The sequence below is a fragment of the Ascaphus truei genome, chromosome 17 (assembly GCF_040206685.1).
Source record: "Ascaphus truei isolate aAscTru1 chromosome 17, aAscTru1.hap1, whole genome shotgun sequence".
Classification (NCBI taxonomy): Eukaryota; Metazoa; Chordata; class Amphibia; order Anura; family Ascaphidae; genus Ascaphus; species Ascaphus truei.
The window spans coordinates 41563782-41578890 of record NC_134499.1 but is presented as its reverse complement, the minus strand read 5'-3'; the positions used below and the strand labels follow the sequence as shown (position 1 = coordinate 41578890).

At 40.1% G+C, this 15109-nt stretch overlaps 2 protein-coding genes across 2 annotated transcripts in view; both read right to left on the bottom strand.

Annotated features, from left to right (window-relative positions):
* Nucleotides 1-851: 851 nt before the first annotated feature.
* Nucleotides 852-9257, bottom strand: LOC142467802 (uncharacterized). The gene is made up of 5 exons (XM_075573664.1): nucleotides 9208-9257; nucleotides 7294-7537; nucleotides 6283-6442; nucleotides 3613-3765; nucleotides 852-3003 (listed from the first exon to the last, which is right to left on the bottom strand). Exons 1-5 carry the CDS (start codon nucleotides 9255-9257, stop codon nucleotides 2891-2893), a joined length of 720 nt encoding a protein of 239 aa, XP_075429779.1. The 3' UTR covers nucleotides 852-2890.
* A 2182-nt stretch (nucleotides 9258-11439) lies between these two features.
* The window catches only part of SLC6A1 (solute carrier family 6 member 1), a 109097-nt gene continuing 105427 nt past the window's right edge, over nucleotides 11440-15109 (bottom strand). The window contains exon 15 of the mRNA XM_075574936.1: nucleotides 11440-13709. Coding sequence (XP_075431051.1) covers nucleotides 13605-13709 — 105 coding nt within the window. The 3' untranslated portion in view covers nucleotides 11440-13604. The remainder of the gene's footprint in view (nucleotides 13710-15109) is intronic.

Here is a 15109-nt window from a genome sequence, read left to right as displayed (position 1 = left end):
AAAACAGGATTGCCCACAATAATCAGAACAATACTTATTTCACCTAGTTATTGCGCATTGCTCTCATTGATTAAAAAAGGGTGGGATGGGTGAGCTTACGCTAAGCGGAGAAGCCACAGACCTTCTAACAATATATCATTACACCTACACAAACTTTGCAAGCTCAAAACCCGGAACATGTGTATGTATTAAATAGTGCAAAGCAGAAACGGGAAACGGGGAAAGTTTCGTGTACAGGTGCAGCCGGCTGTATTGTTCTCTCTGCTGCGATACTGTATGTAGGTCAGGGCAGATACTGAGCAGTGCTATATCCAAGGAAAAGCCTCAGTACTGCAATGTCATGTCCATACGGCTGCCTTTCACTGACATAAAGTAATAAGTACCATGTGGACTCCAGGGATCCAGCGTCACGCTACTCCTGCATGTTGGGATATAATGCGATATATACTGTGCCAACATTGCTATTCATTCATTTGTAACCTGTAATATTCTGAGTTATACTGGGTTGTGTTATTTAGAGGAAACTTTTCCCACATTACACCTTATTATTATGTACACAGTTTATTTAAAGAAGAGGCTTTTCTAGCCTCTCTATGAGCACCGTTCTGTATACAGGTAGGGATGGGTGGATTTTTTCTTCGAATCTGACTCCGTTGTGGATTGGTCAGTTGCTTTCACCCACAAATTTCAGTGGATCCATCTCAAAAAGGCAAATCCGCTGTTTGTTTTCTATTACCGAAAATCCGAGTTCAAATCTGACAAACGGAATCCAATCCGCTGACCGCATTTACGTTAAATCCAATGGCGGATTTTTTCAAATCTGAAAATCCGAGCACCGCAGGCTTTTTTTTTTTTTAAACTCAATTTTTATTAAAATTTTTCGGGAGAGGGGTAAATGGAGAAAATAAAAGAAGGGGAGGGACGGGTACAAAAAATAAAGACGGAGGGGGGGCAAGAACACATCCATTTACAATTTTACCTAGCAAATCATCTTATAACATTCATACACATAGTCAGTATATATATAGCAGTTTTAAAGAATCCACGCACGATAACGTTGCTGAAATCGAAACTTGGATTTGAACGCGCCGGTCGGATTTTGACCGAAAAGCCGGGAAGGGGATCAGGTCCAGTCTGCCCATCTCTACTTACACAGCACTTAGAAAAATGAACAGGTATTTGCTGGTCTCATGGAAGGGATTTGTTTGCCAGGAACATGTATCGGAGGTCTTTTAAAATGTTACCCCAAAAAAATGGTTAAAGGATACTGTATGATAAATGTTGTAAGGACAAAAAAAGGTGCCATTCCCTGTAATATTTAGTTAATGATTTTTTTTAAAGCAGGACTTACATTTTTACATACTGTATATGAACATATAATACGGGGGGGGGGGGGGAAACCCTAATAAAAGACAAGCAGATAGCACAATGCAATATTCGCTTATATGGTTGGACAATATGCGTCGCTGTATATCTAACATACTGTAGAAGTGCATCCTCTAGACTAAATATTAACATACAAAGAGGTCTCTGTAACTTAATCCCATCCGGTGACTGTAATGCTTTCATCCAAGATGTATCTATCAAATCAATATGAGTGAGGAGTTTGTCTGTAGAGTGGCCACATTTTTGGTGCCATGGAACCCATAGTCTTTGGAATTTGTTAACTGAGTCAATTAGGTTTGTAATTAGTTTCTCCATCAAGACGACCTCCCACGGTGTGTTGATTACTTGCGACCAGGTGGGGGGATCAGTTTTTTCCAATTTCTGGCAATGGTATATTTTACCGCCCTGAAGGTGTTATTCATTTACATTTATTCGAGTTAACATTGGGTATTGTTACACCCATCAGAACAGTCCAAAGGTCCCTGGGGACATCAAAATCAGGGTTTTGAGTTATTATATAAAAAAAATGTATTCTGGACAGGAATTATTTGGGGGGAAGATCGACAAATATGGGAAATGAAACCCAACTGGTCGCACCCTCTAAATCAAATTGGGGTATATGATGGGTACATTTAATGTAGTCAGGCTGCAGTTAAATACCAACGGTGCATTATCTTATAAAAATATGAATTTGTTGGAGTGTTGCTTGATGATTTCAAAGTTACCACCCAAATATTCAACCACTTCTCCAGGTCCAGTTCTCTGCCCAGTTCTCTTGCCCACTGTAGCATACAGATGTAGCAAAGATTATTATTTCCAGCACTGGGGCAAGCTGCGATCACGCAACCGCGACTGCCCCAGCACCGGAGGACTAAAGCTACTGGGGGAGCAATCCAGAAGCATGGATATTCCTCCCTCTTCCCGAGAATGACCATGGCAGACAGACTCAGAGAGTCACAGAGTTTTACTTTTTGGCCAAGGCTCTGGACATATTATTATTCTTCCATTGTTGGCTGTGCTCTGGTTCTACCTACTACTCTCTGGACTCTCTATATTACGGATTGCACACCCCGGATTTCCTGGACTGTCCTGTGACCAAGCTGACAGGTTATGGGCTATAGCCCTGCATTTAGATTACTCTGTTACAGCATTTATCACTATAAATCTATACCTAATTGGGAATAATACTGTGTGCCACATATTGTGGTTGTCATGTGGAAACCACTAGGCTCATATTCACCTTGGGTGCATCATACAGGACTTTTGTCACTTTGGACATTTATTACATTAATCCTTATGGACTTATATATTCATATTTTTTTTACAGAGTCTACATGCGATTCTGAGGACCATCTCTCACCCAATTACATCTGTATAGCTGCCTTTCTTTAGAACTTTGATTTGCTAAACAGGTGAGGTAACACCTTTTGCCTCTAGACAGTGTAAACCTATGAAATGGATAATGCTACAAAATGCTGAGAAATTGGTTCTTTCTAATGATCGTTCATGGGACCACGTGCCCTTCTTTATGTTGCTTGGCAGGTTTGGAGATTTCCTCAGGAATACTAAACACCCAAGGAGCATCTTTAAATTCTTGCTCTGAAAGAAGATAATTTCCTAAAAAACACGAAGAGAACGCCGTACATTATCATGTAGCAAGGGAGGACCCACCATTCTTTGTATACATTACCATGTAACAATTGGCTGCATGGAAAATTAGCAACTGCTTCAGGATTCTGAACCATGAAGTGTGTAATAAAGAGGAATATGCATAACTAACATTACAAGATATTGTTCTACATGTACAGAATTGCAAAGTTGTGTTCATTGGTAGGAAATCTGCCTTTCTAGTACTTACTTAAATGAGTCATTATGGATTATTGGTGACTGGTCCTTATGCAGAAATATGGGGGTTTACTGGGATAAGAAACACATTTGCTACTTTCATTCTCTTCTGACACGTATCCTGTTCTCACAGCTAAAATGTCAGACAATAACTGAAAATGAAAAGGTATAAAAATCACTTCTTACATGTTTTGATCTAATTACGTATTTAAGATTTACCCTAAATAATTTCTGATTACAAGCAACATCAGTTGAGCATTTAAATGCAATAATTTGAGGTGACAAAACTATCAAAATACGTAATCTATGTGTAACTATTATTTCCCCTCTTAATATACCTGTTATTAATATACCTATTATAATATACCTATTATAATATACCTAATATTTTAGACATTGATTTACCATCGGTATCCGCACTATTGAATGGCAAAATAGCGTCATCTGAGAGAGTTTCTGTGATATCCGAGAGCTCCTCCAGGCTTATTGCGCCGTCCTTGTTTAAATCATAGCAATTGAATTCAGAAGGTAGTTCTAGAATGAAAATGTATACAAAATATATTGAATGTTGTAAATCAATTACTAATAAGATCTTGTGCATATATACATAACAGCTGATCTTGTGCATATATATACATAACACCTGCAAATAAATATATATATATATATATATATATATATATATATATATATATATATATATATAGTGTTTGTGGGTATATACTGTATATATATATTTGTCTTGTAGCCATTTTGGATATGATTAGAGATTAATAACCATACAGTAGGTTTTATTTACTAAAATCTCCCACCTCCAAAACTGGGGGAGAAATGTGCAAAAGACGGCATGTTATTTATTTAAAAAAAATTAAGAAAGCAGCTGGAACTTTTCCTGTGATGAAATTGGTGCCATTATTTTTGCCACTTTTGTAGTTGGGAGACTTTAGTAAATAATCCCCATACTGAACCCATACTGACCCCCCCACCCTTCCCACTCCCCCATACTGAACCCTCCCCACCCCAGTACTATATATTAAGTGTAAGTATAACAGTACATACACCATATTTTGCTCACAGAGCCTATATTTACTTTGTACTGTATGTTAAATAACTACTAAAATGCATAATTTACAGCACTTACAAAATATGTATATAATCGAAGATAAAATAGTTGGTATACGTACAGTACATGTGTATAAAGGGTGTATTTATAAAGGGTGTATTTAAAATGACCAGTTACTATAGTGCTAAGTATGTAAGGATATGCCATGGTAGATTTACATGGGACAAAAACTGATCTTTTTACAAGATTACTGCCATATTTACTAATAAGGCTCCAGAAGACAACTGAAAACCGCTGAAGTGAACACGTCTCTCCCACAGCTGGAAATTGTCTTATGACATAACACTGCTCAGTAAAGGGGCCTGAGTCTTAACCATTTTAATGGCAGAATGTCGGTGGAAATTGAGTGCTAAGGACATCGATCCATAACCACATGATTGCTACTACATTGACCACAGGGCCCTGACCTGCCCTCCTGCGAGAATCATTGCTGTGAGATATTGCCTGCTTTCACATGGAAGTACCATTACTATATCGTTTAATGAAAAGGATCCTCCTGGTGAGATCAGGCAATGGTATGGCTCCTGTAGTGCAGCGGCAGCTGTTTAGTAAGTATGACTTGAATCTAGAACGTCCTTAATTAGTTCACTAACATATTCTTTCGCCATAAGACATTTTCTGATGTGTTCTTTTCTGAGCCAAAGCTGACTTACAATGTCCTACATTTTACCGTTACAAAGTGTGTCTGTAGCTATAACACATTATGAAGCACTATGTCACAGTCAGTATAGCCGCATAGTAGATCTGCTTTGTTGCATTAAAGCTACGCTTATAGTGCCGGCGATGGTGACGCAACGGTGACGTGAGACTGCGGTCGCTGGAGAAATCTAATTGAGATGACTTCCAGCGATCGCGACCAAACCGTCGCTCCGTCGTGTCGCGCTTACAATAAGTGCACACGACGGTGGCAATGCATTTGTTTTGACGCGGTGTCGCTGTTGCCGTCGCCGGCACTGACCGCGCTCATGCTTGAGTGGTGACGTCACCAACTCTTCAAGCATGAGCGTTCTGCTGTCCTGCAAATTTTTTAGAGCAGGAGTGGGGGGAGGGGGTATGTGGCTATGAAGGGAGGGGGTGTGTGGCTATGAAGGGAAGGGACATGTCATTGGCTGGATCAGGGCTTTGTGTGTGTCTGTGTGTATGTGTCTCTGTGTCTCTCTGTGTGTGTGTGTTTCCGTGTCTCTGTGTGTGTCTCTGTGTGTATGTGTCTCTGTGTTTGTGTGTGTCTGTGTGTGTTTGTCTCTGTGTGTCTCTGTGTGTATGTGTCTCTGTGTGTATATGTCTCTCTGTGTGTGTGCGTCTTTGTGTGTGTGTCCCTGTGTGTGTGTGTGTGTCTGTGTGTCTCTGTGTGTATGTGTCTCTGTCTGTGTGTGTGTGTCTCTGTGTGTATGTGTCTCTGTTGTCTCTGTGTGTGTGTGTCTCAGTGTGTGTCTCTATTCTCTCCCTCCCCCATCCAAAAATGGCAATTAAAAACATTTCTGCAAGAAAAATAAAAAACCTCTCTCCGCTCCCCCTCTTCCACCTCTCTCCATTCCACCCCCCCCTTCCACCTCTCTCCACTCAGCCTATTCTGCGTCTCTCTCCCCATTGGTCAGAGCAGGGTCAGGTGACTCTGCTCTCCATTCCAAAGTCAAACTCTCTTGTCTCACCAAGCACCAAGTTTGGGAGAGCGTGCACGCACAGCGTGAGGAATACCATTCACACAGGTAACCGCACCAAGCTCCAAGCGCGGTCAGCGCTAGCATTGACACGGCCTAAGGAAACAAGTTTATTTGTAGTTTGGCAATGGCTATTTTGATAAACCAGTCTTAACCAAAAAGTTCTCTGAACTAATTGATATTTTTCAATATATAACAATATCAGTATGGCATACCTTGATTACACCTAGGGCTAGCCATTGCCTGCTGTGTAGCGATCAAGGTACTCACCAACTATTTTAAATGTTATATCTTGGTCTGGATTAGATGTAGTAGGTACAAATCCATAATTTGCTTGTGTATCCTCCAATACTGGCAGTGATAACACGTTGGAACACACCACTAAAAAAGTTACTGTCACGAATAATTTTTCCTCCATACTGTAGCTCACCTGCAAAAATGCATCAATGTCAGAATAACAGCATTAAAAAAAAAAGAGTTGTTTCCAGGGATTTTGTGATCTCCTGGTTTAAATTCAACAACAATAATATTCTTGATTCAATTATTATAGAAATAAATCTGGCACCAAACTATATTTAAATATTTAACTAGTGATGTGAACATTTTTTTGCATGAGTTCCGGAATCAGACGAAATGGGCACATTTTAATTTGTAAATTTAGACAGTTTCGCAAACAATTTTCAAGCTTTTTTTTATCCACACCCGTATTAGGACTTTTACTGGAGCGGAAGAGAGAGAGAGAGAAAGAAAGACTAGAAGAGGGAGATCGGATGTAATATGCAATTTATAAAGTAGATGCCACTGAGATTTACAATATAGCAATCAGTTTGGAAGATAATTACCCACAACACTGTTATTTCTCAAGCAGTAGTGTTATGTAAGCTTTAATTTGCTAACATACCTTGTTTAACAAATACTTAAAATCACTTATAAGATTAAAGCTATTGTAGATGTAGATCCTCACAAAGTAATTCCAATAACACATTTTATTAAGCAGAATGCACATTGACTATTGCTGAAATCAAAATAGTTTTAAAAAAAACTACAAACTCTGTGAGATGTTTATTATAAGTGCATAAAACAGATTGAGGCTCTCAAATGTTCTGTACAATAAAAACATTTGTCCAACTAAGTCAATGTTTTCTGCAACTGTGCATCGTTCAATCTCAGTTAGGGTGACCTTGAGCAGGGAACGTCCTTTACTTAAGCCCAGCATGTTCCATTCCATTTCCATTGTAAACTTGTTAGATTTTGTTCCAAGTACTTACAGAAAAGGTTTACCTTGGGCTGATGTCTTGTTGCTTTTTCCTTCTTAGTTCTGCCAGTGATTTTTTTCTGAACACAGACCTTGCTTAGAAGTTCTTTCACATACTGTAAGTGTGGAGGCGGCTCTGTAACTGCAGCTGCTGGCTCCTGTGCTTTGGGGAAGGGGAGGCTGGTGATTAAAAAGAGGTCAAGAGGATCAGATCCTGTGCTTTGTGTTTTGCCAGGAATCCTGTACCCTGCTGTTAAGTCCTTTATTATTCTACATGTGTTCAATTAAAGGAGAAATGTGTATTCCAAAACAACCGAGTTATTAGCAGAAAAAGAAAAAGCAAATTGTATGTGCAGCTACAGTAGCACATGGTGATTCAGCCTTTCCAGTCCATTGAAATCATTCCCAAGTCACCACTGCAAATCTCTATTTCAGAGCATGCTGTACACAGCGTGCTGAAGCGAAGATCTCATTCATCACAGATACCCATTTTTGCCCCATCAAAGATAAGAGCCATGTCTGGTCACATTGTATTTATCTTATTAAAGGCATTTCAGGCTGGATCATGGAATTGAATACAGTGTTGCCAACGTTTGGATTTACTAAATCATTGTGTAGGTAATAACTCAGTTGCTTTCCGATCATGAAATGCTCATTTGTGCCTTTTATTACATTTCCATTCTGATTACTTGCACCCTTATGTAATGTTGTTCGTCCACTAAGATATACTGTATATGACATTGATGTGTAAGGTATTGCATGTGTTACTTCCAGTGCTGGCAGTCGAAGCCCTGCCATTAACGCCTGCCATTAACGCCTGCCACTAACGCATAACGCCTGCCACTAACGCCTAATGCCGGACAATAACGCCTGCCATTAACGCCTGCCACTAACGCCTGCCACTAACGCCTGCCACTAACGCCTGCCACTAATGCCTAACGCCTGCCACTAACGCCTAACGCCTGCCACTAACGCCTGCCACTTTGCATGTATTCTTCACAGTACTTCTAAGGAAGAGGTAGAAAGAAAGGTTGTGTGCCGCTATATCTGTTATGTACTGTATTTTCGTGTCAGATAACATCACATTAGATACAATACTACAACCACCAATAAACTTTCACATTTCCAAGAGAGATGCTGAAACTCGGCACTACTAACGTTTCATTTACTTAAGTACAAGGCAACATTATTTTAGGGGTCATCTAAGTGTCCTAGTTAAGCCTTAAAATGTACGGTTATAGCCAGATCGTACTGGCTAATGCATGATAATCCCGCGCTACATGTAATTGACTTGAATAGCAGTTAATGTGGAATCAAAACGCAGCGACCAATACCAGAGGTTAGATCACGAGTGGAAATGTCAGTTCTCAAAGGCCACCAATAGGTCAGGTTTTAACAATATCCCTGCTTCAGTACAGGTGGCTCAATCAGTGGTTCAGTCAAAATGACTGAGCCACTGATTGAGCCACCTGTGCTGAAGCAGGGATATCCCTAATACCTGGCCTGTTGATGGCCTGTGAGGACTGGAGTTGGTTACCCCTAGGTTAGATCGTCTCCCCCCCAAGAGTTATATTTGATAATGTCTCAGTGCATCATTGTATCAAACTACTTTACCTATTTTACATAACCAGCTGGCTACCGACTCTTTGTGGGGGTTTTTATCAGAGCAATAGCAGATGTTTGGAAGGTTTGTATTGAGCATGTATTATAATAGTGCAGGGGTGACAAACTCCAGTCCTCAGGGGCCACCGACAGGTTAGGTTTCAGGATGTGAAAAACATGGTAAAAAGTATGTTATATTTGGCAGAGGAAGAAATAAGAAAAAACGTATTGTGCATTTGCACCAGCAGTTTTATTGCTGTTTGTGTGGGTGTAGCGGGTGTCATCGTTCCCTTTTGGTGCAGTTTGGCAGCATACAGTACAGATGTAGTGAGACTTACATGTCTGGTGCGGCAGCTAAAACAGCAAAAGTCTGCAGCGCTGGGGACATTGTCTGCCGCAGTCGTGCAATGGGGTCCACACCCCCCACCGCGGCATGAATCCTCCGGTGTCGGGACTGCCGCGATTCCGTGACCACAGCGCACCTTGGTTGGTGCCGGGAACAGTTACCATTTTACCACTCTACCCAACATTACCATTGCAGAGATGTGCGAATCTGCTGCTGTTTGGATCGAACGTTACAAAAAAGTTTTCGAATCCAAAGAAACATTTCAGTCGAACTTTAGCAAAACAGCTCAAATTCTTCAAAATTAATTATTTTGCGTATTTTTTTAATGTGGCACAAGGAGTGAGTTTACAAAGTGGAAGTCATCTAAATTAATTGAACAACGCCAATTGACTTTTAGCATTCCCAGAATCCCTTGTTGCAGTGGAAGCGCTGTATGCTCAGAGATAACGGTGAATAGCCGGGTTGCCGACCTGTCTGAGATGTGTGAATGGGCTTACAAGTGATATTTTAATTTGCTGAGAACTTGTTGCAAACTTTTGGATTATAGTAAGTTTTCGCTGAACCACTAAGCGTGAAATGCTCAAAATTCGCTGATGTGTACAAAAAGTTTACTCGGCTCTAATTCTATGGATATTCTGCATTATGATGGGATGTGTTGTTTTTCGTGGGCGAATAGCCCATTGACAGCTCCGTGTTATTTCTGTTATGTACATCTATATATATATTTCTCTAAGGATGAGTAGGAGAGGGGGGATTGTAGTGTGCACAGAGAGGATCAGACACAGCAAGGTAGGGAGTGCAAAGAGCAGTAGAGCATGATGGAGGGGAGGAGAGACAGCAATGAGGGGAGAGGAGGCAGAGAGAGAGAGACAGCAAGGAGAGGAGGAGACAGAGAGAGACAGCAAGGAGAGGAGACAGAGAGACATTAAGGAGAGGAGGAGAGAGACAGTAAGGAGAGGAGGAGAGAGACAGTAAGAAGAGGAGGAGAGAGACAGTAAGGATAAGAGGCGACGGAGAGATAACAAGGAGGAGGAAATGGAAAGCAGTGTGCACATCGGGCCGGAGGGAGTGCAAGGGGAGGAGAAACAGAAAGGTCAGTAGGAGTAGGAAACAGAGAGACAGCAAGGAGGAGACAGATGAGATAAGTAGGAGAGGAGGGGTGTCGTGTGCACAGAGAGGAGCAGAGACAGTAAGGCAGGGAGTGCAAAGAGAGGGGAGGAAAGAGGAGCAAGGCATGATGGAAGAGAGAGTAAGGTGGGAAAGAGGGGACAAGAGACAGCAAGGTATTACAGGGGGTTTAAAAAAAGAAGAGTGATGTTTAATTAATAACCTTTCAGATCTCCTATGTCGGCGTATATTACGCCTGGGTACAGCTTGTTGAGTTATAATTCACCTAGGATTTGATAGATTAAGCCAAAGAGAAGCCACTCTATTTTTTACCTACAGGTACAACTGCCGGTTCTGTTCCGCTTGCCTTGCGGGTTCTGCACGGCATCCTCCTGTAGCTGCGAGATTCCAGTGGCCAGATTAATGGCCTATTGGATTAACAGAGCGGGGGTCCCTCTGTCTTAATGCGACTCGCGCGGTGCGAATCCTGCCGGGTTCCATCTGACTGTAAGAGACGCACAGTAAGCGAGAGGCTGAATCAGTCACTCTACCTGCGCCTCTAACAGTCGATCGCGGGGCTTTTATTTTATTTTAATAACTGATATAAACTGATATAAAATGATTGTAGCAGGGGGTCTCCGGAGCTGAACCACATTGATTTCAGGTCCGGGGACCCCCTGCTTCCCGAGTTACAGGCCCGTTATGGGGAGCCTGTATCCCTCCGCTTTGTTTAAGTCTCCCGATCACGTGGGCAGTATCGCGGGAGAATTTAAACATGGCCACCGGGATACCGGCACACCATAACGAAAAAAGGTGCTTAATGCGTGGCCCCTGAGGACTGCAATTAGCCAAGTCTGTTATAGTTATTTTCCCAATGTGCTGAAGAGCACAGATTCTGCTTTCTGATAGCACACGAGAGCTACTTTCACGATTACATGTGAGTATGAAGGATGCCATCATTAAACAGCGGGAAACAGCCAGGCGCTTAGCCTGAGATGCCTGCTGGATATCTAAGTGTTCAGTACGTGTCATTTTCTCAATAGTTAGACTAATAGTATATTGTAACAAGGGACTTTTACACTCAGTATAAATGGACACAATTGATTCATACTGTAGATTATTGTGTAATATATCCTTTATTTGCATTCTAAGTATTTAAACTTACATGACAACCGTGCTTTAATTACAGTTTGACACCATTGAAAGACATTTAAAATGCATCTTATAAATATATTACATTTGGTCCATAGAACAGGCTGCAAGTTACTAAAGATAAAGAATACTGTATTCTTAACAGGCTCTGTATATATAGTTTGAATATGTATATACTGTATTTCATATATATTTTATATAGAGATAGATTTATTTGTGTCTTGACATTTATATCTTATTGCAGGTAAGCTTATATGATCATATAATAGATTTTTCTCAGGGCAAATACTACAAAAAGATACAGCTATACACAGTTTAAACACGGTAGTTTCTACAACATTATTTTGCTAAAATGTATAAGATATTTTGTATAGAAGATTGCTACAAAGAGCGACTTGAATATTTATGTACTAGTTGTATACAATCAAACATTTAATACTGCATTTTATTTATAACAACATATGACTTAAGTACAAACGTTAAACGATAATTAGAAACTCATGTTTTCTTATCTCCAATACTGAATGAAATTCACAAACAATGTTAGATGTATTATGACATAGAAAGAAAAGTTACAAGACACTTCTCTCGGCTTTCAATATGATTCCAGCTACAGACATTTAAAACTGTGTAATTCTGAATATGTTACATTTGATATGAGACAGATCAGGATCTACTAAACAATACTGTTTACAAATTCAGTTAAAATATCTGTATATATTTTCTACAATAATGTGCTTGACATTCTGAGAATAATATTACTTTATTGCAAGAACATATATATATTTTTTACTCTTTGGACAAAAATGACAAACAAAACCAACATTCACAGTTAACACTTTTTTCACAGACTAGCGCTATATTAGGTATGTGCTACAGTATATAACATTGTAAAATGCACACACGCTTGCTGAAAAGCATAACCATTGTGCACGTCTCTCACAGTCATTTATGATCAACTATTTAACACGGCGTTTCGCACAAATCTTGCTGTTTTGCCTTTAGCTGCCAAACAAGAAATGGCCAGTGCCAATGCAGTAACAAACACATTTCTTATTTTGACTTCGTCATGGTTAATAATATGATGCACTGGTGCTGTAGATCCAATCAGGGGTTGTTGTGTGTGGCATATGGGTCTGTAACAAAGTAGCCCGCCCCCCCCCCCCCCAAAATTAATTTTAGCATTATCACCACCTGCACTGGTTATAACAATCGTCTGCTTTTTGTACAGTGTCAATAAGATCAGTGTCAAGAGATTAAATATGTAATGTCAAAGTGAATGCCCTTACTGTAGAAATAAAACAAATGGTCAAGTGTGTGGTTTCCCTCTAGGGATATTCAGAGCGTGACCTCAAAAATGTTTCTGAATGATTTCTTAAACTCTGTGTGTAGGATTTTGTATTATTGTGTTTCCAAGATTGGGAATCGTCAATTAAGCTGGTGTCAGTTTCATTTTTTTGCCAAACATTTACATGTACTATTTATTCCCCCGAATATTTTCCTGAAATTATTTGTGCTTTAATATCTTCATACAGAAAAACAAATGAGAACAATTGTAGGTAATAGTGTGCTTCTGGTGGATGAATATTCAATGAAATAAAGTAAAAACGAAAAAAGATACCGCATTTTATATAAGAACTGTAAAACGGAGATTTTTTTTTTAACTTTAAATCCATCGTGTAAAAATATTACGTAAAAAAAAAACGTTCAAATTTTCAGGTACTTCCTCAAAGTCAAATATTATTAATATTATTATTACTATTAAATATTGGGAAATGACTATAAGAAAGATATCAATACATGATTAAAAAGTAGCCACACAAAACATCAAATCTTCATGGCAATCGCTTTAAAAATGGTGTACTCTGTTTACAAATTCAACTCTCACGGAAAGATAAAAACATTAACAGTCTAAGTGCCTGAAGAAGACACAAACCATTTTGTCACATTTTAGCCCACAAAACAGTATGAAAATAACCTAGTTGATTTCCTTGTGCTCTACTGGTGTGATGGTTCCCTTTTTTGCCACTGGAGGTAGGTAAATTCTTTAATCCAGATGTAAATTTGTGGTCATATCAACCATTCGGTTTTCAAAGCATAATTGAAACTGCATCCTGAGAATACAGTGTCCTAGATGTAAGCTTCTTTGTTTGCAGAGTTGCTCTGTGACAACTGTTCGGGCCCATTCTCAGGGTGCGCAACGTCCTCCCTTGGCTGAATCATCACTTGTAGGCGCTGCGGAAAAAATATGACATTGTTTGATTCTCTCTTAATAAACAGAACAATAGAATATGTTATTTGCAAAGCAGTGTGATTCTTAAAACAGCTTCCTGCGTCGGACGACAATTTAGCACCCATCCATTTAAATGGACAATGAAGGGGCTCATTTGGAGTTGGCTAACCACAGCGAGTCGTAACACAAACTCATTGTTTGGGCGCAGCAGATCAGTGTGCGCCTCGTAACGAGACCCCAATTTAGAGTTGGGGAAATGAAGGTTTGCACGGGGATCATCAACATAAGAACGCGACAGGCTGCGCAGCAGCGTGTCTATTCCTAGTTCATTTAAATGAGCGCAGCATGAGTGTGCACACGCTAAATAGCACTGTCTTCTTTTAGCGTCAGATTAATGGCGGTTGTTAATTTACAACCACATTTTAATTATGGCTGCAATTCGTGCTCTTTAGATGCACAGGCATCACCTGGCAATGCCGGATATTCTTGAGAACAGATCAAGACCCCCAGAGAAGAAGAAAGACCAGCTACAAACAACTCGATAGCGTCTATTCATACCTAGAGAGGACTTGTAATCATTTCAGAAGTAACGATGGCGCAGCGCTAATCTTTTAATACCCTGCTATTTTGTGATTTCGTCTCCACAATCAATTGGGTGCAACCTGCCGGCTTAATAAATATGGGCCAAATGATTTAACTTTAATGGCATTCTATCAAGAAAATGATTAGAAAAATTAAAGCAAAATGTTTAGAGCTTCTAAAAGGTAATACAGCCTTAAATATTATGGAGGGCATTAAAACAACCAGCGGCCCCATCCCGAGTAAGTACCTTGGGAACGAGGGGGTCCCTGGAACTGAAATAAATGGGGCTCAGCTCCAGAGACTCCCTGCTTCCACCTATATAAAAAAAATGGTGATCCCAAGTGGGCGTGGCACTTTAAGGTTTTAACTCTGTTGAGAAAGGCAGTGATGGTTTTTTGGTCACAGTCAGTAATAGTAATGCTTTGGGGTACGTCAGGTGTGCATTGCACTTGCCTCTGTTAATTACTGATGTAGAAGTTTGTCTCAATTGAATCAAGTTCCATGTGAGCGTTATCTAGGTGCCTTAAGTTTCGGTCCTATCACAGGTACTGGATATTATTTTGACCCATGAAAAATCCTCAATGCAGAATTTGATATGACACAATTATAATACAGTCCGTGTTCTCTATAACTGTCATCTAACTCGGGCGCTCAACTCCAGTCCTTAAACCTCCCCAACAGGTTTTCCGGATATCCCAGCTTCAACACAGGTTGCTCAATCAGATACTCAGTCGAAGATTGTACCACCTGTGCTGAAGCAGGGACTAATTGAGCCACCTGTGCTGAAGCAGGGACTGATTGAGCCACCTGTGCTGATTAA